Source organism: Pogona vitticeps, chromosome 1 (assembly GCF_051106095.1).
Source record: "Pogona vitticeps strain Pit_001003342236 chromosome 1, PviZW2.1, whole genome shotgun sequence".
Lineage (NCBI taxonomy): Eukaryota > Metazoa > Chordata > Lepidosauria > Squamata > Agamidae > Pogona > Pogona vitticeps.
In genome coordinates this window covers 159,508,943-159,533,419 of record NC_135783.1, presented here as the reverse complement: position 1 = coordinate 159,533,419, position 24,477 = coordinate 159,508,943, and the positions used below count along the sequence as shown (strand labels likewise).

General features: G+C 41.9%; 1 protein-coding gene across 7 annotated transcripts in view; it reads left to right on the top strand.

Moving 5' to 3' along the window:
* The first annotated feature begins 1,853 nt into the window (after positions 1–1,853).
* The window catches only part of UGP2 (UDP-glucose pyrophosphorylase 2), a 35,093-nt gene continuing 12,469 nt past the window's right edge, over positions 1,854–24,477 (top strand). The window contains exons 1-4 of one of the 7 annotated variants that reach the window (XM_078377480.1): positions 1,854–2,009; positions 18,491–18,618; positions 19,755–19,862; positions 23,483–23,668. In XM_078377480.1, the coding sequence (XP_078233606.1) occupies positions 18,505–18,618; positions 19,755–19,862; positions 23,483–23,668 (408 nt within the window). In that variant the 5' untranslated portion in view covers positions 1,854–2,009; positions 18,491–18,504. Of the gene's footprint in view, positions 2,010–2,456; positions 2,728–3,207; positions 3,328–4,365; positions 4,478–4,785; positions 5,442–5,537; positions 5,744–18,490; positions 18,619–19,754; positions 19,863–23,482; positions 23,669–24,477 lie in introns of those variants that run through there. The other 6 variants (XM_073003828.2, XM_020803373.3, XM_020803374.3 and 3 more) reach the window with 6 other exon arrangements.

Below are 24,477 nucleotides of genomic sequence, written 5' to 3'. Positions count from 1 at the left end.
TAAATGAAACTGAATGCCTTTATGCAAACATCCCAGAGAAAACTGATCATACATCAAAACAAGGCATCCAGAGGGCAGCACACTACCTGACCAGGAGAAAATTAAGAGAAGGTGGGAACAGGATACAGAAGGCCTATTGTGACTCTGGGCCTGGTCACCCACCTCTTCTTTCAGACCTCCAGTTACAGATGACGCCGCTACTTCTTTAACCCAAATTACTTCTACTTCTTTTTTGTCAAAAAATCCAGTACTTCCAATTTAACATTCATCTCTACTCTTTGTCAGAAGTTTTCTTTTAAAACGTGTCTCCTCTAAAGCTAACAGGTCCTCCATCAACGGTTGAGGTGTAGAACTATAACTGCTTCCCATCTCGATGGGTTAAATCTACTTTCTTCATCCTTACCCCTCAAGATTCGTATGGGTAGTATACCCATCCTGAAAAGGGCTTCTATACCTTCTTGCCTGGAGGTCATCTGATACTGGGCCAGAAGGGACTCTTCCCAGGAGAGCTCCCACAGGGCTCAAGACATGGCCAATTTTCTCTATTCTGGGGCTCCCTCTCAAACCTCTCCCTCTCTTTCTTTTCTCTCTCTCTCTCTCTCTCTCAATCCTATGTCTGTCCCCAATAGGGAGGAATCCTATACATTTCTCTCCTCCATTCTCTCTCTGCTTCCTTTCTTGGGACCTTGAGAGTTAACCCCTTGCCTGTGTATGGGTCTTCTTTTAATATCTCGAGCCAGCCTTCTTCGTTCCTATTCTATACTTCTACACCACAGCAACTTTCTTCGTCTACCTCAGGTTTTAACTGCCTTCTTTGCCTTAACATTTCCCCCTTTATACTTTCTTCCTTTCTCGCCAAAACAACCTCCTCTACTGGTAGATCTTTCCCCTGGCTTTTCAGTTCTTTTTCAATCAGTGCAGGAGGAGGGCTTTGCAAATATTCTGGACTGCCAGGAAGATCACAAACTACCTCTGGAGGCAAAAATTATAAAACTGAGGCTGTCGTACGAGAAGGCAAGGTTCTCTGGAAAAGATAATAATGGTAGGAAAGGCAGAAGGCCAAATATGAGACGGACTGACTTCCTAAAAGAAGACACAATCTTGAGTTTACAAGAACTGAGCAGAGCTGTTGAGGACAGGACCCTTTAGAGACCAGCCATTCATAGGGTCACCACAAATTGGAGGCGACTTTTCAGTCCATAACAAGTCCATGCATAACATCTAAAGGCAAAGATTTTTTTGCACTTCCCGTAGCTCTGTTGTGTCCAGCCTGATGAAAAGCTATACAGTGGTGCCTCGCTGTATGATTGCCCTGTTTAACGGCAAATTCTCATTATGATGAAGTTTTTGCGATCGCAAAACAATGTTTCCTATGGGGCAATTTCGCTTTGTGATGATCGGTTCCCTGCTTCGGGAACCGATTCTTCGCAAAACAATGATTTTCCAACAGCTGATCGGCAGTTTCAAAATGGACGCTGGGTAAACAAAATGCCCCCACTGTTTTCTGGGACAGATTCCTCGCATTGCAGGCACCGAAAATGGCCACCCTATGGAGGATCTTTGCTGGACAGTGAGTTTCAAGCCCTTTGGAACGCATTAAACGGGTTTTAATGCATTTCAATGGTTTTTTTCTTTTCGCATTACGATGTTTTCGTTCTACAGCAATTTCGCTGGAACGGATTAACGTCGTAATGCGAGGCACCATTGTATAGGGTGGGAAGCTACCTTGTTTTCTTCCCCAGTGGTTCAATAACTATATTTCTTTCTGTTTATCTACATTTTGCATCTCCTGGTTCTTGAGTGTTGGCACACACACAAATCAAATTAAAACTGAACAGGAAGTCGACTGGTTTGGTCATTCAGGTTATGGCATGTGTGTGTGTGTGCGTGCGCGCGCCAGCGTTTTGATTTGTGTGTCTACATATATACACTGGAGAACCAGATGCAAAATACTGCCTGAAATAATGAAACGCCTTTAGAATTCCAAATTACCATTCAGTTACTCCTCGGTAAGTAACGTCAATGGAACATTTCTTTTCTCCTTGCTGCATTACCTACTCGGATGGGCTGCCTTTTGCCGCCCAGGGCACAATATGTGCTCCGGCTGCTGAGGCCCCGTGTTTCAGTCTCTCCTTTGAGAGCCACCGCATCCACCCAAGCCCGCCTTCGGGGATCAGAGACTCTCTCTCTCTCTCTCTCTCTTTCGCCGTGTCGCTTTTTCCCCGCGGCGAGGCAAAGGTCACCCAGCTTTCGCTCCAGCGCAGGCCCCGCCCCAGCTAAGGAACCGGGCTGCCTGCCCGCCTGCGGCGCCCGCCCGCCTGCCCGCCTCTCACAGGGCGCGCGCGCTTCCCCGGGTTCTTTCTCTCTGGGCGCGAGGCGGCTGCGCGGCGCTCTAAGGAGCGGCGCTGGCTGGCCTGTCTGTCTAGGCTTCGAGGCAGCACTTCCGCTTTTAGCTGGCCTCCGCCTCACGGCCAGGAGTCGAGAAAAGAGGGTTTCCTTGCCTCTTGCCACTGCTGGAGCCCTGGCCCCGGGGGACGGGCGGCGGGAGTAAGAGACAGGACCGGAGAGAACGAGCCTCTTGTGATACACACCGTACCAAAAGCAGAACAAACAAGCAAACAAAAAAACCAGCCCACCACCGTCGCCAGCAGCACGACGATCCCGCTTTCCTTCCTCTCCCCGCCCGCCCCCACCCCGGCCCAGCCCCACCACTGCCAGAGGAAATAGGTGGGTAAAAGCTCTGCTGGCTTGGCAAGGAGGAGGGCGCGGGTGGCCCCTTTCAGGGGGGTCGTTTTCCCTCCCCTCCCCGTGCATTAAATGTTTTTGGGGGCGGGTGGGTTGGTTCGCCTTATCCTTGGGGGGGGGGGAAGCAAGCCCGTGTTGAGGTAGTGCCCCGCACGGGGAGGGGGAGAAAGTGTCGTGGCAGGGGAAGGAGCAGCCTGACGGAGGAAACAACGTAGGGCAGGATACCCTTCCCCCTCGCCTTTCCACCTTCATCGCTGCAGTTGCTCATGTTTATTTGGTTCGGGGAGAAAGTGCTTCCTAGTGGGTGGAGTGGGGGGGCTGACTGCTGCCGGCATGCATGTCTATTTAGGGTCCCGGCTGCTGCTGCTGCTGCTGCTGTGCGCCTTGTCCTGGGCGACCTCTTGCCGCCGCCGACCTTCTCCTCCGTCCTTCCTCTCTGCTCCCCTCCTTCCCTCCCTCCCTCCGGCCGAGCCCTGGCTGAGGCAATGTCTGCCTGGAAGAGGTGGAGTCCTGGGAGAAAGGCGAGGAGGAGCTCCGGGTCCGGGGAGTAAGGCTGGCGGAGGCCCGAGAGAACCTGCAGAGGTGCCAAAGAGTAAACATTTCTCTCTTTCCCCCACCCCTCACTTCCCACACGCTTTCTGCTAAGTAATTCCAGCTGGAGGGAGAGTCCCCTCCTGACTTGCTTATCGAGCAGCAGCAGGAGGAGGAGGGCAGGAAGGATGCTGCCCTCTCCTTTTGTATGTCTCACCCCCCAAGTGGCGCATGCTTGTAGGTGTGGAGAAAGAGGAGGGGAGTGAGAGGAATCGGCCACGTTAGGAAGGGATGGTGCTATTTAGTGGGAAACCTAAACTTTGTGTCCTCTGGCACAGCTTCGAGACGTGGTCGAAAGAAGTGGGTCTCCTACATCCGTTCCCTTTCGGGCCCTCGTGTCTCCTTCCCCCCCTCCCTCTGCCTGCTCCCTTTGTCCCTTGGTAGAAGATTTACGGCGTGCTTTGGGCTTCTGTGAGGATGATGTGGTATGAAAACTGGAAAGGACAGGACTGCTATGTTGTAGAAGCTGGATCTCAGTCAGATCCATCCATATGGTCGACCTTTGTTGTAAAAGTTTCTCTCTCTCTCTCTCTCTCTCTCTCTCACACACACACACACACACACAGAGAGAGAGAGAGAGAGAGCCTTAATGGTTTATCCTTGGAAAGAATGTATAGCTTCACACATTCCGTCACGCAGTCCCGTGTTGTCTTCCCCACTCTTTCTTGCGAATATAGGATTTGGACCTCGGGGACGAGGTGTGTGTGTGTGGTGGTTGTGAGGCGTATGTTGCCTACAGTCAGACATTAATGACTGTACACTCTGAAATGAGCCCCTTTGATTCCGAGTGGAGAAAGCCTAGAATTGCAAGACCAAAAGCTACAGCTGAAAAACCTCTGGAAACTCGAAGGGTTTCTCTGTCTCTGTCTCTCTCTCTCTCTCTCTCTCTCTCTCTCTCTCTGTGTGTGTGTGTGTGTGTGTGTGTGTGTGTGTGTGTGTGTGTGTGTGTGTGTGTGTGTGTGTGTGTGTGTGTGTGTGTGTGTGTGTGTGTGTGTGTGTGTGTGTGAGAGAGAGAGAGAGAGAGAGAGAGAGAGAGAGAGAGAGAGAGAGAGAGAGAGAAGGTCTCGGTTGTATGCATTCTATTGCAACCCTTCCATACTTGGGTCCAAGCCCCCTTTAATCCAGTGAAGTCTACCCCTAGGTAAACATGTCTGAGAGTGAATTGTAAGACGTAATGGGACCAAAGCGGGTTTTATGGAGAGGGGTGAAGGGAATCGCTCCCCCCTCTGGGGCTTTGCTGTTCCCGTATTTATTATTATTATTTTTAATGAAACTAGGGGAAGGGAAGGAGTCGCCGGGATCGGCGCCTGTAAAAGCCCTTCCTGCTGGTGGTGCATGGGAAGAGAGAGGGGAGCTCGTGAAATCCGGGGAGCCTTCTTCGGTGGGGAGGAAGCGAAGCGACGTCCTTGCTTTGGGAGGCGGGGGAGGCAGAGAGAGAGCCCCCCTTTCAGACTCGAGCCGCGGCGCTAGAGAACAGGAAGGAGGGCTTTTCCTGCGGAACCTGCCGCTAAAGGAGGGAGACTGTAGTGAATTTTCCCTGAAGGCGAGGGATGGGGAGGGCGGGATGAGGTGCTTCGCGATCCGTGCTGCAACCCAGCACTTTAGTGGCGGAGAAAGGGGAGGGGAAAAGCGGCAGCGGCGGCGGCGGCGAGGCCAAAATTTAGTTCCGCCTCTTTCATTGATGAAATTTAAATTCTTGTGGTTTCTGCCTCTTAACCAGTTTGTCCCAGACCTTTATTTCCGAGGACAGATGCACGAAGGATCAGGGAGGAATCGGGCAGGCGCCGGAGCCTCGTAGAATTCCTTTGGAGGCTGGGGCGGGAGGGGGAAGCCGCGGGCGATTTTTTACCTTTGGGTTTGGTTGGTTTTTTTTACTAAAATAGCATTTTCACTTAACTGATTCTTTATAAATTGTTTAAGTAACAGCTGAGAGATAGCTGTTGTTAATAGCAACAAAGCGACAAGAACAACTCCCTCCCCACCCCATTTTCCTGAGCTATTTCTTTTTTTGTTCCTGATCGCGAGGGAAGGGGATCTTACATTTTTTATATTTTATAATAGAACTGTATTTTCATAAAGATTCAAAATGTCGTCGTTTGTAAAAGGTAAGTGCCAAGTATTGTTTTATTTCTGATGTGCTTAAAGCTCTCTCTCTCTCTCTCTCTCTCTCTCTGTGTGTGTGTGTGTGTGTGTGGTTGTGTGTGATTTGAATAGAGCTCTCTAGGCTTCCCAGGCAGTGGCTGCAGGAGTGCCCTGATGATAGTCGGTGGTAGAAGGAGGGAGCTTGAAAGAGAGTAGCAAGCACTTGGGCTAATTAAAGGTATTGGATCCCACTCCTGAGGGGGTTGGTTGCTCAGGTGACAGCAGCCACCGGTCTTTCTAGCTGCTGCCTCTTAAGCTTATATGTGTGAGTATGTTGGGCTCCTTTTTCTTATCTCTGAAGGCATAGGATCTGCAAAATCAGGCAGAGGCAGTTGCAGTTCCTAGCTGCGAGAATGTGGTATATTGTAGAAGTGGGTCTGTATTGAGTGGGCTGTCAGTCCAGATTTGTCACTAGGCCTTTCTGTTAACGTCTTGGTTCAGTAATGCTCCCTTAATAATTTAAGCACCAAGACCAATGGTTTCAGGTGACTTTTAGTGCAAAACATCTCTGGAAGACTATGACTCTGTGTATGTGGTTTGAGTCTTAAAATTCCCTGTTGCAAAATTGGTAATAGTCCCTAAGAGGACAGGAAGGCGGATGATTCCCATATAGCATTTTTCCTACTTTCAAGGAAATTATTCTTGTTACAATGTGTTCATTATTTTAAATGAATGGATCTTTGTGCCCTCTGGTGTGCCCCAATGGCTTGTTAGTAGAACTACTTCATTAATTGGTCAAATAGATGAATTATTCATTACCTGTATATAAAACAGTGCAGGATAATTTGATGTGAAATTATATATAAAAAGACAAATTTTGATTTTCTGTGTGGTACTGCTTGTATGCCACATATGCTGTTTGTAGACCTGCTGTGTAGCCTCTAAGCAGACTTGAGTAAACAGCTGAAAGCAGAGATGATTGAACCTTGAAATCAGCAAACTGAAAGTGACCCACCCCTAACCAATAAATTCTGCTCTGCAAAGAGACTAACTTTAGAAAAAAAATGTATGTTGGATTTTTTTACTGTAATATTAGAAGAGGCCATTTTGTGTAAGAATGGTTTTGTTTATGTTTCCCAGATTTGCCATTTGTATAGGATTACTAGCAAAGTGATTAGACATTAACATATAGTGGTTGTAAATTTCCATAATTGTGGACACACACACATTATTTCCCTGTTGTGAAGGCAACTCAGCATAGTATTTCCTGCCTGCTGACAAATCTTAGCTCTAGTCAATAGAAGTGAGGTGTTTTCAGTTCTACTTTTTTTTGCCACTGGTGAAATTACTTGAAACTATTAGCTTGGACCAGATTGCTTTAGGCCTTGTCATGTCAGATTTTACTCTTGTAAACACATTTTAACAGAGCTTGTAGAAATACATTGTAGAATATACAGCATACTTTGAACATTGTAAGAAAGTTAAAATATAGAATATGTCAATTATATGGCTTTATTTACTGAACAGTATTGACATGAAAACAGGCATCATCTTTACGGATGCTCTGTGCTTTTCTCCCAGTATATTTGCAGTTTTAAAAATTGCAGTTTGAAGTACAATAGCTGCAGTAAATTCTTCCCAGTTGATTTGCAAATGGTTTTCAAGCATGTAGTCTGCTTGCCTGGAAGTACGCTTCATTGAACTCAGTGGGACTTATTTGAGAACGTATGTATAGATTTGCGCTGGAAGAAGTCACTGTTGGCCTACTAACTAGTAACAGCTCATGTCCAACACATATGTATGTTTTGGGCCTTGGTTCTTGAGTCATAAAGCAGGGTTGCAATCTGTACATTTTTGGGACCACTTTGTGTGCTAAGAGGAAAAAAAGAACACTCTGGGCAACTTAGTTTTGTGCTAATATGGGTAAGCTTTATAATTTGGTGGGTTTTTTAAAATAAATCCTTGATAGCGTTACAAGGTACCAGTGTAGTGTAGTGGGTAGAGTAATGAACTGGGACTCGGAGACTTGGGTTTGATTCCCCAGCACTGCCATGGAAACTCACTGGCATGTGTGGAACTGGTAAAACCATTCTTAAATACCTCATCTACCTTGAAAAGCCTATTAGGGTTGCTGTAAGTTAGTTTTGACTTGATGGCACTTAACAACAACAATGGTATTGCTCTTTCTTGTGATGACAAGTTATATGTAATATTTTTATGAATTGTGCTCTCTTTAAAGCAAATCAGGCTTATACCTAACATCAGGTGAAATATATTTAGAACATTGCCTCTCTGTTTATGAGGATATAGTGTTTTGATTCTTGTTGGTTGATCTCCCCACCAGGAATGTAATTATATCTAGTGTCATACTTAATAACTTATTCCAGATATTCTAGCCAAAAACAATTGATGGACAGTTAATAGTCAGACTTCCTGCATCTAAGGAGATTGCATCAATTTGGTAATAATTCAATCAGAAAATTTGTACTAATGTAAAAAGGGAAAAATAATTGAATTTGGCCTTTATATTAAACCTTGTGATGCTGGTAACATTAAGGGAGAACTACGTGGCTGAAAAGGCACTGATAATGTCTTTAATCCTATTGCAGTTAGTGGGTTTTGCTTGGGAATAGACATGAACAGGAATTGAAATATCTTGTAGTGAATTGGCAGAATGCTTAACTCTTTCCTTAAAATCAGTTGGTCTTAAAAGTACCTGAATTTGGGTAAGCAATACCTAATGTTTTCTTTATACCCATTTCAGACTGTTGTTGTTTAATGTAGTTGACCTTTTGCACACTGTATTTTTGAGAGCTGGGAGTCAAGTTTTGTTGAGTTTCAAACTTTCCTCTTTTTTGTTGAAGTTCTGCTGGTGCTTGTGGATTTCAGTGGCTTCTCTGTGCAGTCTAACGTAATGATTGCTGGTGTTGTCCAGTATTTCAGTATTTTGAAATAGAATTTCATGTCCAGCTTGTTTTAGGGCATGTTCAGCTACTGCCGATTTTTCTGGTTTTTTTAGTCCGCAGTGTCTCTCATGTTCTTTGATTCTGGTGTGATGCTTCATTTTGTGGTTCCAATATATACCTGACCACAACTGCAAGGTATCCGGTATACTCCTGCAGTGGTGAAGTGGTTCCTTCTGTCCTTTGCTGACCGTAACATTTCTTGTATTTTTGTGGTGGGCCTGAATACTGTTTGTAGATTGTGTTTTTTCAAAAGTTTCCCCATGCGGTCCATGACCCCTTTAATGTCTGGCAGAAATACTTTATTTGTGGGTGGCTGTTTTTCTTCTTCAGTTTGGTGTTTTTTTTTCTTGGTTTGATGGCTCTTGTGATTCCATTTTTTGGAGTAGCTATTTGCCTGTAGGGCCCAATTCAGATGGTTGAGTTCAGTGCTGAGAAACTGAGCTTCACAGTTCCGTTGTTGTTTAGTCGTTAAGTGATGTCTGACTCTTCATGACCCCATGGACCAGAGCACGCCAGGCCCTCCTGTCTCCCACTGCCTCCCGGAGTTTGGTCAAATTCATGTTGGTAGCTTCGATGACACTGTCCATCCTCCTCTTGCCCTCACACTTTCCCAACATCAGGGTCTTTTCCAGGGAGTCGAGTCTTCTCATGAGATGGCCAAAGTATTGGAACCGCAGCTTCAGGATCTGTCCTTCCAGTGAGCACTCAGGGTTGATTTCCTTCATTACCAGACTACATTGCTTATATATACAAGGAGTGCTTCCTAACACAGATAAAAATACTGTAATCGTGCGCTGTCAAATCAATTCTTACTTATGGTGACCTTTTGCAGGCTTTTCCAGGAAGAGTATACTCAGTAGTAGTTTACCATTGCTAGCTTCTGGGTGCACTCAGGAACTGTGCAGTTTGGCTAAGACTTACACAGGCTGACTCTTCTCCCGGGAGACACAGTGGGATATTGAACTACCAGCCTCTGGGTTCACAGCCATGTACCTAAACCACTGAGCTATCTAGCCAGCTTACACAAATAGGCTTAGTATATAGTGGTTCATATCATTATGATTTGAACCTCCTCTTTTAGATATGTTGCTAGCCTTGTGGCAGGAATTAAGTCTGTAAAAGGAATCTGCTGCACTGGATTTTTGAGGTGGATTTTACCAGTTGGCATTACCTGGAAAAATGGATGCCAGACTATGTGTTTGGAAACCTGCATATTCCATGGCTTTGATTGATAAATGTGGATATTTGACAAGTATGCTTAAAAAAAGGTCTATTTTAAAAAGTGTGCCTATATGCTTTAGCAATTGTATAGGTAAAGGTAAAGTACATTAAAGTGCAAACATGTTAAAAAACACAGAAGATGAATTTGCTCTACCCCAGTTGTACACATACATGGTACAAACCAGGCAGAGGTGGAAAAATATGGAAGGTGGCAGAAATGGACTGGTGAGGTAAACACATGCCTAGAGTTAATAAGCAGGTAACCTGAAATATTATGTTCAGTTGTTACATGCATAATGGGTGATGCTTTTGAGAAATCGCACAGTCAAAAGAGTCTCTGCATGCAATATCATTTTCTAGGAAATATCTTGGTTGAAATCCAGATAGCTACACAATCTAAATAGAGTAAAAAGAAAGGGGAGATATAGCACAGGTTCTGTATGTACAGGGGAACTCTGGAGTTCTGTTTCTTGAACAGCAGCCCCACATGCTGCATAGCAGGCTTCTATTGAAACTCAGGGGGGATGTGAAAAGTGTATGTTAAGTAGTACATAGGAGCTACTATTTAAAGTAAAAGAAGAGGAGGTATAATGCTGGGCCTTTTGTCACGTCTAAAATCACTGTTGGAGGCTTCATTCTGATACCTGCATTATCTTTTATTCTGGGGAAGGATTTGATTATATCTCTTCTACTAATGACATTTGATTATAGAAAAGCTTTTGTTTGGGCACATTTTGATATGTTACCACCAGCCAGTTTATTAGGACACTATACACAAATTCTGTACCACGAGAGAGTTTGCTCTTGTGACCAAAAATCAGTGGAGAATTTGGCACATGTAGTACCCTATTGTGCACTATTAGAGTCCTATCGCGAACGTTTTCTCAACCCTATTTTAGGAAAATATTCTAGTAATTCTGAACACGAACAGCTTAAGATCCTATTTTCTGACAGAGGCAAGTTTGTCACTTTCCGAATGGCACAGTTTATCTCTACATTGTTAAAAATTAAATCTGTATCCCCCGCCTCTATCAATTAAGTCAATATTTAAGCAATTGTATCTTTGGGGTTATTCCCCTCGCGATAAGTGCATGCTGCTGGAATTGGTTAATGTCTTCCATCTGCCTTTGCCCTCTCCTTAGATGTTAAAACTTTGTGCCGGAATAGAAATCAACTTGATTCGATTCTGAATGCCTTTTAATATTGTATTGCATTTTATTGTATTGGACTATATTATATTGTTTATATTGTTTCATCTGATGTATGTTGCAATGGCCTGTGTGCCACACAATAAACTTATTTTGCTTGCTTGCTTGCTTCAACTACTTTAGGGAGACATTGCATTCAAAGACTGCTAACATTTACCCAAAACTGTTTAAAATATCGATTTGATGTACACTTTTATTCTTGTTTTGCTTTGTGTCCTTGCAAATTGTGTAGTTTTTACTTTCCCTTCTCTGGTTATCTTTCAATTGCAGATGAATTCCATGCATTTCAGAGCACTTTGAAATTATTTCTTCAGGCTCATTATTTTATTTTAGAACTGTTTTAGTTACAGTATTTCTGAACTATTTTTGAGTCAAGATGGTAACTCAAGATTTGAGCCTACAAAACAGGCCTGCAATGAGATTAGGTTCATCATACTATCTTCTGATATTCCCCTGCACCACTCCACCTGGTCTTCCTTTCTGCTTGCTGTAAATTTTGGTTCTGCCATTGCATCTGAATCAGTAGACTCTGCTGTGTTTTTGCCTGGTCAGTTAAGATTGTAAATGTGGCTCACACACCTAGCAAGTATTTGGCTGAACCAGGGCTTTGTTTAGATTTAGAAATGTGAAGTTGGATGAAGGTTATCCTATGCATCATCCTTTGGTATTATGTGTCAAGTGCTATGCTGGTCTCATTTGCTCTTCAGTTAAAAAGGGTTCAGGAGAACATACCAAAGTAGGCAGAAGGCTGTGATACACCAGTTACTAAGGCGTAATTTGCCTTTAGCTAGAAAGCTAGTTGTGTGCTGTCAAGTTGGAACTGACTTATAGCAACTCTAATAGGGCTTTCAAGATAAGTGAGATTCTTCAATGGTTTTATCATTTCCACTCCCCCAGTGAGTTTCCATGGCCAAGTGGGAATTTGAACCCTGGTCTCAAGTCCTAGTCCGTCACTCTGTCCACTACTACACCACAGTGGACATCAGTTAGCTGGATAGGGAAATTAAAATGACTGAAAGCAGCTCCAAAGAAGAAAAGAGCTTTGTTGTTCTGTAGTTGTAAAACATAATCTAAAGCTGACACATGGGAAATATTTTTATTTCATTAGTATTTATTAAGTGAACTATAGATTCACAAAATATACATGCTTTCAAATTCTCTAGAACACTGGTTGCCAATCTGTGGGTCACAACCCCCAAGGGGATCACAAAGTGTTTTCATGTCACTGAGGTTATTTTTAGTTGTGATTATTTTAAACTATGTGTCCACTTAGAATAATAGCCCATTGAGTTCAATGCCATTTATGTAAGGATGGCATCTGTGTATCAGCTGCTGCCATAAACTTCCCCTCTACTGCTTTTTGTTTTTGTGAATGGTGGAAACTTTTCCCACGCTTCGTGGGCCGCTGGCCGGTTTTGGCCTTGGTGACTGGAGTGCTGTGGTGCTAGCCAGCATCTGCCAGGGGAATATTGCCTTGATTCTGTTGAGGTGCTGTTTTTGGAGTAAGCTCCCCACCCCACAACCCCTGATCCTGCTCAATTCTGGTATTCTAACAACCTCCTTAGCCCTGGATTGCTTAAAATCTGGAGTGTAAAGAAAAGTAATTTGCACAACTGAGAATGTGCGTGTCTTTCTTTCCCACTCCTTATTAGTGAAGGAGGAGGGGAAGCCACACATCTTGAATTATGCAACAATGGGTAGTCAAAGTTGGCGCTCAGACAAGGCACACACACACACACACACAACACCCCTTTTCTACTGTGGGGCAGAATTACAAACCCTACTCCAACTCATTTCCTCCAAAACAAGTCCCATAAGAGCTGAAGGGGGAATTAATGACACCCAAGTAAGTGTGGCCTCCTAGCTTTGCCAATTAGTACCTGATTCTGTTCAGATTTTCTCAGATGTCAGTCCTACTGAGTTCAATAAAACCTAAACTATGAAAAGACTGGGGCGAGGAGTTTGCAGAAATGTGGTGGGAGTTGCGGGTCACTTGGCTATTATAAAAGGGGGTTGCAAATTGAAAAAAAAAGATAAATGCTGCTCTAGAAGTATTGCTCAGGAGATATAGGTTTTTTAAAAAAAGCAGGAGAGTGGATGTAATATTGTGGAAGCCCACCAAATTTTGGCTAGGTGTTTTAAACCACTGAGATCTGCAAGGAAAGAGACTGCAGTCTTAATGGGACAAGTACCAATTGTGTAGGTATCATATGATCTCTAGCAAAGTCCCTTAGGAAGAAGATAGTATGGTGGTTCCTCTTACATAGAGATAAAATAGCAGCAACTCAGATACCTAAATGGAACCTTAGGCAAAACACACAGGTTTCTTCACTGGCATTTAGCATTCTGACTCATCAGGTTCATACATGCCATCTTGGGAGATAATGCTAGCACATTCTTTATTAGTGGCATAAGGATAAAGTTTCTAAATTTCTGTGTTCCTCCACAACCTGAGTAGTAGTACCCCATAACCATTGGGCTGCTCTTCAGGTTTTTTTGGTTTTTTTTTTGAAGCTGGTGTAAGGATCGAGGGAGTGTAAAAAAACAGTTCTGAAAGAGAAGTTGTTTCTGTCTTCCTTTTATTTTGTGGTCAGGAATTGGCAGCCAGGTGTTGACACACAACTACATTCGCTGGTTCCATGGCTGCTAGCCACAGGCATGAGAAGTGTTACTGTTCTTCATTCCCCAACATCCCCTGTTTTTAACTTTTAAGGGAATGAGATGGAGAGCATAAGCAGGGGAAAGGAAGGTTCCCTCTGCAGATAAACAGATTCTCTTCCTTGCTTGACTCTCTCTCTCTCTTTTGAATTGTTTCAGACCACATACTGTTGGTAAGTTAATTTAAATTACAAAGACGTGCCTGTATTACGTTTCATCCAGTATCTCTCACCTTTTTCACTTTGATAAATACTAATCAAGTGATATTAAAAATAAATGCTTGAAATCCTGTTGTAGACCTCTGCATGCATAAAGGAGATCTCAGCAACAGGATTAAATGGCTGCTAATTAAAGGCTTCCTTTAACAATTTCAGGATGCATGCTACTTTGTAGCATTCTGTATAAGTCATCTGCACCCCAAAATTGCCATTAATTAGCAACTATTTCCCTTTAAAGGCACAATTTGCTGCTGCTGGTGTTGTCACATCTGCTATGCATATGGAACTGCACAATAGGATTTCAGCCAATGTAGAGTTTTGTGTGAAAGACCTCAGTATTTCTGGATCTTATTTTTCAGCACCCTTATTAAGTTAGGAGAAGGTATAGATTGTTAAAGCAGATTTAAAATGTGTCCTGTAGGTACATTGTGTACATTGAATAAATGCTGAATAGAACATCTAGTTCTTCTAGTGTGGTATTCCACCATATGGTATATGGCTACGAAACAACAGAATTGCTCATCTGTACTAATGAAAATTCATAGTTCTTACCCAGTGAACTCTGTCTCTTGAGTGTAGAGCCTTTTACATTTCTTTTAAAATAGCAGCTCTTTCACATACTCTTTCAGGAACTTCTTCAGATGCTCCTTTTTCCTCTTCTTGGCGTAGAAAGTAGCTTAGAAAACAACCTTTATCTTAGCTGTTCATGCAGGCTATACTATAGTGGTAGACAGATGTTGCCTATCCTGATATTTTGGGATATAGCTTCTACAGCCCATTGCCATGCCAGATGATACTGGTTGAAATTATAGGCGCCTTGAAGGCTGAAAGTTCTCCACTGGTGCTTTGAAATTTATGAAGTTCTGGGCTTGAGGTATAAGTAGGTAATTGTTAGATTAAGAGCAGCTTTTGATCTGTTCAGATAGCTTGAGAAATATTTGGTGGAAAGAGCAACCTCTTTAGTTAGAATGGCACTTTTAAAAAGACTTATCTGCACATGATCTCATACCCAGAAAGAGATAACGTAAAGAAGTTTTCTGATGATATGTTGCTTCCTTCAAATGCATAACTATCCCAGTATCTCTCCCATTCCTTGCCCTTCTATAGTCAATCCAGTGTGTTGCTTTGCCTTGCAGCCCTTTGCAATTCAGAAATGGTTCCTGCAGACTAGAGTAGGAAAATGGCAGCTGCAAGCTGAATTAAAATTAGAGAGTACCTCGTGCTCCCTGATACAGTGAAAGTTGTTAAGCAAGTTAAAACTACATGCACATAAAATGAAACTGCTCTTGGCAATTATTGCAAAACACAGAAATGTCCTTTTATGGAGTATTGCAAAATGAAAAACAAATGTTGCCTGTTGAAACAATCAGCTTCCTCTATGCATAATTGTGTGCTTAACTCAGCTTGCTTTCTATTACAAAATAACCCCAAAGGTTTCAAAATCTCACTTACATCTGGCATTTTAGTTTTTCTGAAGTTGTCATCCAAACTGCATTTTCCAGGACTTCCAACATAACTCAAGACGTGCATGTGTTTAATTTTGCATTGATATTAAAATCGACTGCATCAATCTGGTAGGTGTATGTGCGTCTTAATAGATCCCCACAAAGCCTTTCATACAAAGTACCACATGGAAAGTATTACATATGGGATGATTCACAAGGGAGTTGTTAAACCCGAGACAGCTATATAATGTTGCATACTAACTGTCAGTTTTAACATTATAAAGTACATAAGCCTACAAGAATGAGATGTGGAATGTAGTGGATCTTAATAGTTTTAAGAAAAAGTGAACATTGTCTACTAGTCTGTAACATACCGTATTTTTCACTCCATAAGACGCACCTTTCCATAAGACGCACCAATTTTTTAGGAGAAGAAACCAGGAAAATATAATCTGTTTCCTTTGCTCCATAAGACGCACAGACTTTCCACCCCCCTGTTTTGTGGGGGGAAAAGTGCGTCTTATGGTGCGAAAAATACGGTAATTTTAAGATTTCATGAACAGTGTACTTACTGTGAATGTCCTGTAAGAACTGCAATTAAAAAAAAACCCTCATGAACCTTGCAGTGCATTACTTGATCATTCCTTGTACAATAACTACATTTAACAACTACTTGAGTTGATAAGTATTTCGATGAGACACATTTCCTCAGAAACCATCAAGATAAAATTCTGGGTTGACTAAAGTGTTTATCAGATCAACAGGGTTACAACCAAGGCAAAGTTTTGAGTTCTCCAAAACTCTTTTCCAGGCTTAGATAGTATAAAGCTTGGGGATGGAGTGGTGGGAAGCAACAAAGAATATCCAAGTCCTATCTGTAGATTAAAAACCTGTCCCTTGTTGTGGGTGAAATACACTGGACTCCGTGTGTTGTGACCCTTTCCTGGCATCAGTCACAGTAGGTCTGATAGATCTGTGGCTGCGTCTCTCCGTGTCCCTGGCAAGTTGGCTGTTTCCTTAGATTCTGCTCATTTTATTACAAAATATATGTGGTCTTTCTATCATGGGTTGTTCAGCTGTATACATTATGACAACTACTTCTTAAAAAGCCACTGTTGGCTACCATTTGATTATGTTTGGAAATATATGCCACATTTTCTTCAATCTCCTTTATAAGTATAAAAAAGAATGGTTTGAAGTTTGAAATTGTGATCTAAGGCTGCTGCATTATTGTATATTGGCACAAAGGTTAGTCCATCAAAAATGTTTCCAGACACGTAACTTTGAGGCAATTTCTTGTTTGTTTGTTTTTCCAATTAGCTTAGATTTACATGGATGAAAAAGTTTTATGTTGTCATATTTCACCCAGAAATTTGTAGGTTTCTTGTTTTGTATATATTATAGTCTGGACTAGATTGAAGATGATTGGGGGTAACGCTTACAAACTTTTTTTTTTGAAAATGCTATTTTTCAGAAAGAACAGTGGTAATCTGAAAGTACTTGACTGAGAGTTGCTGTTGAGTCAATGTAATTGGGGTTGCTTTGACCATAACAGTCAGCTACCACCCTGAACATAAGCCAGGCTCATTTTGGAAGCTGTGTTGGGCTGGACCTGGTTATTGTTTGGATGGGAGATTTCCAAGTGGTATTTGAATAGGTATCCCTGTTAGTCTATGCTAGCATCTCAGGCAATTTTTTTCTTTTCTTTTTGCCTGAGATACAGGTGGAAGTGGCCTCCTCCAGGTAAGGCAGGTCAGAATCCTGCCAGAAATTCTGGGGAGCTGCTGCCATTCAGAGTTGAAATAATAGGCTAGCTGGACTATGGGTCTGAGTCAATAGAGAAGCAGCATGTTGTGTCCTTATACACCAGTAAGTATCCTGTTTTGCCGAAAATAAGACAGGGTCTTATATTAATTTTTGCTCCAAAAATGACTGGAGAAAAATTATTTGGGCATGTAAATAAATTTTGTAAACTTGTTGGATACAACAAAGAGCATTTGTAGTGATGCTAGTGAAAATGCATGAAAATGTGGAATTCACAATCATAAGGTGTAGGAACGGCTGCTGACTTGGAACATCCTTCGATTAATGTATGGAATGTTTTGGCTGTGAGTATCTAGTTGCCGGTCAGGATGCTTGTCTATTATGTCTTGTGCTGGACACAATTTGTCTCTGTATAGCAGTTGACGGAGAACCCAAGTGGAAAGGTGTTGGTGTCCTGCTTTTGGGCTGTTTGAGGGTATCTAGCTGGCGACTCTGCAGGTACAATGATGGAATGGATAGGCTTTTTGTCTGATTCAGGAGGATGTTCATTTTCTTTTGTTTGTTATGAAAATAAGCAAAACACTGTATATTCAGACTCCACCTGCCACTCTCACAAGAAATGGAAAGAAGAATGTTTGTGCTAAGCATTGAGATGTAAACTGAAGATTTAAACAGTATATTGAGAGGTCAGTTTAACCTGGCCAAGTTGCACATGGGGCTTGTCAGATTTCTCAGTCACTACAGCAAGGAGTAGAATTTACGTCCAAAGCTATACACATCAAAACACTATTTCCCCTTTAGGTTTGCACCAGTAGGGGGAGAGGTTGAAATACACATTGCGATTCACATCTCATTATGACAGAGGACTGTGTGGAACACAAGAGTTGTGGAAACTTGGCACCAAGTTTTTAATAGTGCCCCCACCCCCTCCCCCCAGTGTCAGCTTGCATTTTACCCCATTTGTTGGCAGATCTTTATTAACTACCAGTTTACTAAGATTTTAAGATAGTGTACTAAGCAAAGCAGTATCCTCTCTTATTATAAGGTCCCAAAGACCTATAATATAAGTATCATGCTATCTTTGTCTGTAATAAGTGATTTAAAAAAACTAGAGTAAATAGAGATGAGATGAATAGAGCAATGGACTTTTTATATTGCCCGGTAATAGCTGAAAAAAACACTAAGGGAAGGAGATGATGGTACATACAGATTACGGGAGGAGAGTGTGACAGTTCATGGGCAGGTTTCTATCTTTTATTAAACAGTCTGTTCAGAGGAAAATTGTATGGCCAGGCAAATCAGTAACGCGTGGCTGTTGAACTGTACATGAGCCATTTGTGATGTTTGTCCTTCAACACTGTGTCTTAGATTTCTGCCTCTGAAATCTTGTTTGGCTAGTATTTCAGCAACAGAAATGAAGTCCACCCTTTTCATCTGGTCCTTTGGTTGAATGGCATACAGAAGTCTGGTATATTTTAGCTGCTAAAAATGCATGGAAGAAATAAAACCGTACCTCTGTTTTCACAGTGGAAGTATTTGGTTCCCATATCTTTCATATTTGTTTATTAAAGTTATCTTTGTGTTTAAAATAGACTATAGCAAAGCGATGTCTCAGGCCGGTACTTCCCCGTTCCAGGAAGCAATTAGACAAGAACTGGAATATTCCATGAAAGTGGAACTGGACAAAATACTAGCAACAGCACCACAGAATGAGCTAGAGGTATGTATTAAAATTAGAAATACATTTATGAGCAGAGTGCTTTTTGTGTTACTAAGATTTTAAAAAACAAATTGGAAGTATGAGATTATGAATATTTTTGTGTTAAAAATCTAGAAAAGCATCTTTCGATTTGAAAAACTTTCTACTTTCTTGGAGCATAATAGAAGTTAACCAATCCCAGTCAAACCTACTGACTGAGACAACTTAATGGGTTTAGCTTCCAAATAAAAACTTTAATAAAACAATAAAATATAAAGCTTTTGACAGGAAAACATGGCCTGTCATCTTCAGGATACAAACGGCATACTACCTACAATGCATATGGTAATATACACTCAGTGTATCACATTGACTGTATATTACTGCACACAGTACTGTTTTATTAAAAGTTGTGCTTGGAAGCTAAATCTATTAAGTTGTTTCGGTCAGTTCAGTCAGTTTGACTGGGATTGGTAAACTTTTATCTTTGGATTTGTTAATCAAATGAATGAGTGGCAATAGAATTTAAAAGTTGGATTGTCTTTGGACCTGTGTTGTCCTTAAGCATGAGGTTAAGGACATAGAACTGTATGCAGTAGTAAAATGGCTTAGAAGATGTTTTCCACTTTGATCAGTGTAATTACAGGTTTTAGACATAGATAGGAAATATTATTATACTATAACCATGTAATGGTGGAGCAAAAACATGTAGGTCAGTCAGTCAGTCAGTCAGTCAATCAATTATAAAAAATATTTTCTCCCAGCCACTCTGTACTTATGTCCTGGCTCCAACAACACAAATGTTCATGCTTTGATATAATACTTCAGCAGGCATATTATAATGTCCCTGCATTTCCTCTGGAGATCTGGATTGAGTAACAGAGGGCAGGAAAGACCATTGTAAGTGCAATGCTATGGGTTTTTGAATGAGTGAGTTCATATGTATGCTGAAAATGTTTGATTGGCTGTGATAGCTTTCCCCTAATGGTTCGGGGAAGCTTATCAGTAGGTTTTCCAGTAAAAGATATATTAAAATTAATGACAATTGTAAAAAGACTGCCTTTCAGAGCAGTCTGCACAGATAATGGCAGTTTGAGTGGTTGGGCTCTGCTGTTTTTAAGAAAAGATGTCTACCTTCATTCTCTTTTCCTTTTCAGCACACTAAGAAAGACCTGGAAGGGTTTAAAAAGCTCTTTCATAGATTCTTACAAGAAAAAGGACCTTCTGTGGATTGGGGGAAGATCCAGAGACCTCCAGAAGATTCTGTAAGTTATAACAACATGATACGGCTAATCTTCTTGGTAGAGGATCTTATTATCCTTGTGATTTTAACAGTTTCATTCAGCCAACTTTATGACATTCAGAATGAACAACATCCCTAAACAGCTGGAAAGAACTATGCCCTCAACAACCAGCAGCGTAGGAGAGGCAAGAAAGAACACTATGCATGGTGTTACGTGAACTCAGTATCCAAAAGGATACAACATTGTCTTTGTAATTTAGGAAGATCACACAGTCTATACAGCTTGCCTCTGGGTGTTGGGTGTTGTTTAGTTGTTAAGTCGTGTCCGACTCTTTGTGGCCTCATGGACCAGAGCACACCAGGCCCTCCTGTCTTCCACTGCCTCCCGGAGTTGGGTCAAATTCATGTTGGTAGCTTCGGTGATACTGTCCAATCATCTCGTCCTCTGACATCCCCATCCCCTCTTGCCTTCACACTTTCCCAACATCAGGGTCTTTTCCAGAGAGCCTTCTCTTCTCAACAGATGGCCAAAGTATTGGAGCCTCAGCTTCAGGATCTGTCCTTCCAGTGAGCACTCAGGGTTGATTTCCTTCAAAATGGTTAGGTTTTTTTCTCTTTGAAGTCCAGGGGACTCTCAAGAGTCTCCTCCAGCACCACAGTTCAAAAGCATCAGTATTCTGGGGAGAGGGACCATGAGATGAGAGAGAGAGAGAGAGAGACTACTGAGAAGAAGACCACACACCAATAAGTTTAGGTTAAGCACTATTCATGTAACATTTATTGATGAGACATAAGACTTACGACAGAATACCTTCTGAATACCAAGAGGCCTCTCTTTCATACTTCCCATTCACACAAGAAACTCACTCGTCCAGAAGGCCCTCCTCTGATGGGGGATCAGTCCTCAGAGAGGGGGATTGGAACAATAGTTGCAGCGCTGTCGAAGCCCAGCTGTCTTTTCCTGGGTTATCCTTCTTATAGGTCTTTTCCTTTTGGGCTGTGCTAATGGGCTAAACCTGGCCTGCTGTCATGAGTGCAGCCGAAGATCTGGAACCTGAAGGGTTAACTGTAGGTGAGGAGAATGCTGAGCAATTAGAAATACAAACACCTGAATCGCTCCCAGATTCTCCTCCCCCACTAGATAGGCTGAGGGCCAGGCTTCGGGGAAGACTTATGACAAAAAGGTCAGAGGATCGTTTGAAGGCTGCCCGCAGAAACATCCGATCAACTAGCCCTGAGTTCTGACAGGATGAAGAGGCTTCCTGCAGTTCAAAGGCTGTTTTTACTATATAAGCAGCTCTCAGACGGCTGAAAGTCTGTGGAAGCAACAAGTCAAACCTCTGGCTTGCATCCACACTCCTGACAACCTTGAACCTTGTTCTCTGGACCCTCGGCTTTGGACTCTGACCCTTACGTTGTGTGAGTTGGCTTTGGTATTTGGTTATTGGCTCTGCGTTCCCTGAATTCCTGACATAGGACTGGCTTATTGGACTCTGCTGTTGTAACCCCTGGGAATGTGACACCTGCACAAGCAGGCGAGGGGCAGACCCTGGCTTCCTGGGCAGATACAGTCTGTTGTCATGCAGGAATGCTTCCTTTATGTGTACAGTTTGTTCCATCTGCCACAGACTTGGCTTCAGCTAGCCTGCTTCCTTTTTTTAAAGCTTGCTTTCTCCGGTTTTAGTTATATTTGGACTTCTTGCTCCAGTTCGCTTCTCTCTTGTCTGGGCACAACAACTGCAAAACATCCAAACCTTTGCCCACACAGCAGTCTCTTATTAATAACAAAACTATCTCTGTCTGCAACTTGCATCTTCTTTTGAAGCTCTGTATTAGGCACACTATCCCATCTTCCCTTGCGATTTCTCCATATTCTTGTCAGGTCTGGGGTGCTGGTCTTTCTGGAACCCACACACACTGTCACACTCTGTCACTCATAACACAGGCCACACGTGCAAATACACCTCTCAATCTGGACTTTCTTTGATACTGACATGCATCTGCTTGGCCAGAGAGGAGGGGATGACACAGAAAACCCACATCTTCCATCTGAGAATGTGGGTGATAATTTAGTAAACTCACTAGGTTTAGCCCATTGGGGTCAGATTAAAGCCAAAATGATATTACCTAGGAGTTGCAGTCCTGCTCTGCTGATGTTGAGAGTCCATGTGCCTTATGTTTGTACTGGGGGTGGTGGTTCTATTTTTTTGGTATCCTTTTAATTCCATTGAAGTGAAGGATAGCTGTCAGATCTATTGCTATATACAAACTTCGAGATCTACTCAGTTTTCTCTGATACCTCAAAATAATAGGTGTGTGTAAACAACACGAGACTCATGGTAGTTTTAACCTCAAATGATTGGATGCTGACAGTAGCTCTTTCAATGTGGTTGGATAAAAATTTCCTTTGCAATTTGACAGAAAAATGGTGAAGGAGAGGTTAAACAAAAGATTGGGAAAGGTGAAACTTCCTTGTTTCTCTGTTTCATTAACATAAAGCATTTATTTTTATAAGTCTCTCTATTAGGAATCAGTAAAATAATACAAAGATTTAAAAAGCCTCCTTTTATCTACCCCATTTCTTAAAACCCTTAAGTCCCAGGTGTTTTCTAACCCCTCTTCCTCCTTTTTTCTTTTGCTAAGCCTTACTGTTCACTCTAGTATCTCAAACCTGAGTATCCTTTAAGTTTACATAGCTACGGTTTCTGTAAAACACTGTACTCCTAAGAAATTACTATTAGAAGGAAATTACTCACCTGGAAGGCAGTGTGCCAGTCCTCCTTGGGCAAACTCACTTTGCTTTACTTTACTGAAGTGATGGCGTAGTTGCAGATTACGTAGGTTAATAAGATAAGCTTGGTTTGAGGAAAAAGTAGTTTCCTTCTTTCTTGGGTGCAGCAGGACGTATAGTAGATTTTACATGTTTACTTTTGGATTCATAGAAGAGTTGATGTCAGCTTTTAAAAACTGTCACTTTGTGGTGCAGTGGGATGGAATTTGTGTGGGTAATTGGCTAAGCCCTCTTTCTCCCATCTTTATATCCTCCTTCCTTATAAAATATTATAATAAATGCAACATTGTTACTTTTTTCAGTGATATTGTGATTCCATTTAAAATTCAAATATCGTATTTATCATACAGCAAACTTTTAACAAATGAAACAAAACAGCACAGCTGGAAAAAATACCTTATTTATCATACAGCAAGCTTTTAACAAATGAAACAAAACAGCACGCCTGAAAAAGTTTGTTTTGCCTGGGGGTGGGGAAACTTTATGTGGCTGTACAGCAGCAGATCCTTTCACCAGGGTAGCAGAGAGAGGTATCTCTGTCTGTCTGGCTGTCAGTTTGTTGGTTGACTAAACATAGGTTGGATTGTGCTGTTATCAGTGTGGGCTTGTTTGATGCTAACAAACCTAACATGCAGTTAGCAGTATCCAGTTTAGAACTCCTTCCGAAATCAATCTATTTCAAGAAGTATCAGTGTAAACATGTACCTTTTATGTGATTAAATCATAGATCTTAACTTAAATTTTTATTATTTCTTTTCTTGTGTGTGGGATTAGCGGTAAGCTTAAGAAGTGAGAAGTAGAGAAAGAATTCAACAATCAATGAATTGTGTGTTGTTGTTTTTTAAATTCAGATACAACCCTATGAGAAGATAAAAGCTAGAGGATTACCTGATAACATAGCTTCTGTTTTAAACAAGCTAGTTGTGGTGAAACTCAATGGTGGCTTGGGTACCAGTATGGGATGTAAAGGCCCCAAAAGCCTTATTGGTGTGCGGAATGAGAATACCTTCCTGGATCTGACTGTTCAGCAAATTGAGGTAAGTAATCAGTCTCTCTCTCTGTGTGTGCATGTGTGTGTAAGGGGGGACAGTTTGCAGGTTTCCAGAGACAAAAACCATATATTAAAATGCTAGTGAAAATGAAATATGATTTTGCTCTTTGCTCAGAGCAGAGCCACCTGAATTGCAGTACTGAAAGTTTTACTTAGTTCTGCTGACTGTTTCAAGGAGTGTGGCAATCACCCAGTGTTGTTGGTTTTGTGTGTGTGTGTGTGTGTGTGTGTGTTTTTGCAAACAACAGGTACTGCTGAAGTATAATCTGAAGCAAATTCGGATGCTCCTCCTTCAGTGAAATTGCACAAGTTCTGTATATAAAATAACTTTTTTTTCTTTCTTGGTTTCTCTGCTCTGCAAACTATGTAAAAATCTTATTTAAAACATTTTCACTTGGCTCTACAGCCAGAATGTCTGTTGGAGGGACTTGTATACATTTTATGAAACACTATAGTCCCTCCCCCACAGTCTCCAAACTAAAGCAAAAGAAAATAAGGGAGGATGAGTGAAGAGTTAAAAAAATAATGGAGATCCAATTCAAGCACCAGTTCTTAAATGAAAATATTTCAGAGAAAGGAGAGCAGTCAGTTGGATCCGGGTTTTTTTTGGGCACAGCTGATGGAATTACTGTGCTACCCATCTTCCTTTGCTACAGTTTAGTGGTACTGTGTGTTCTGTTTATACGATATTTCCATATATGTCAAAGATGACATGGATCCATTTCCCTTTTTAAAATCCATTTATGGTGCCAACTATACTAATTCCATTATTTTCTTTCTAATATTGGTCCCTGT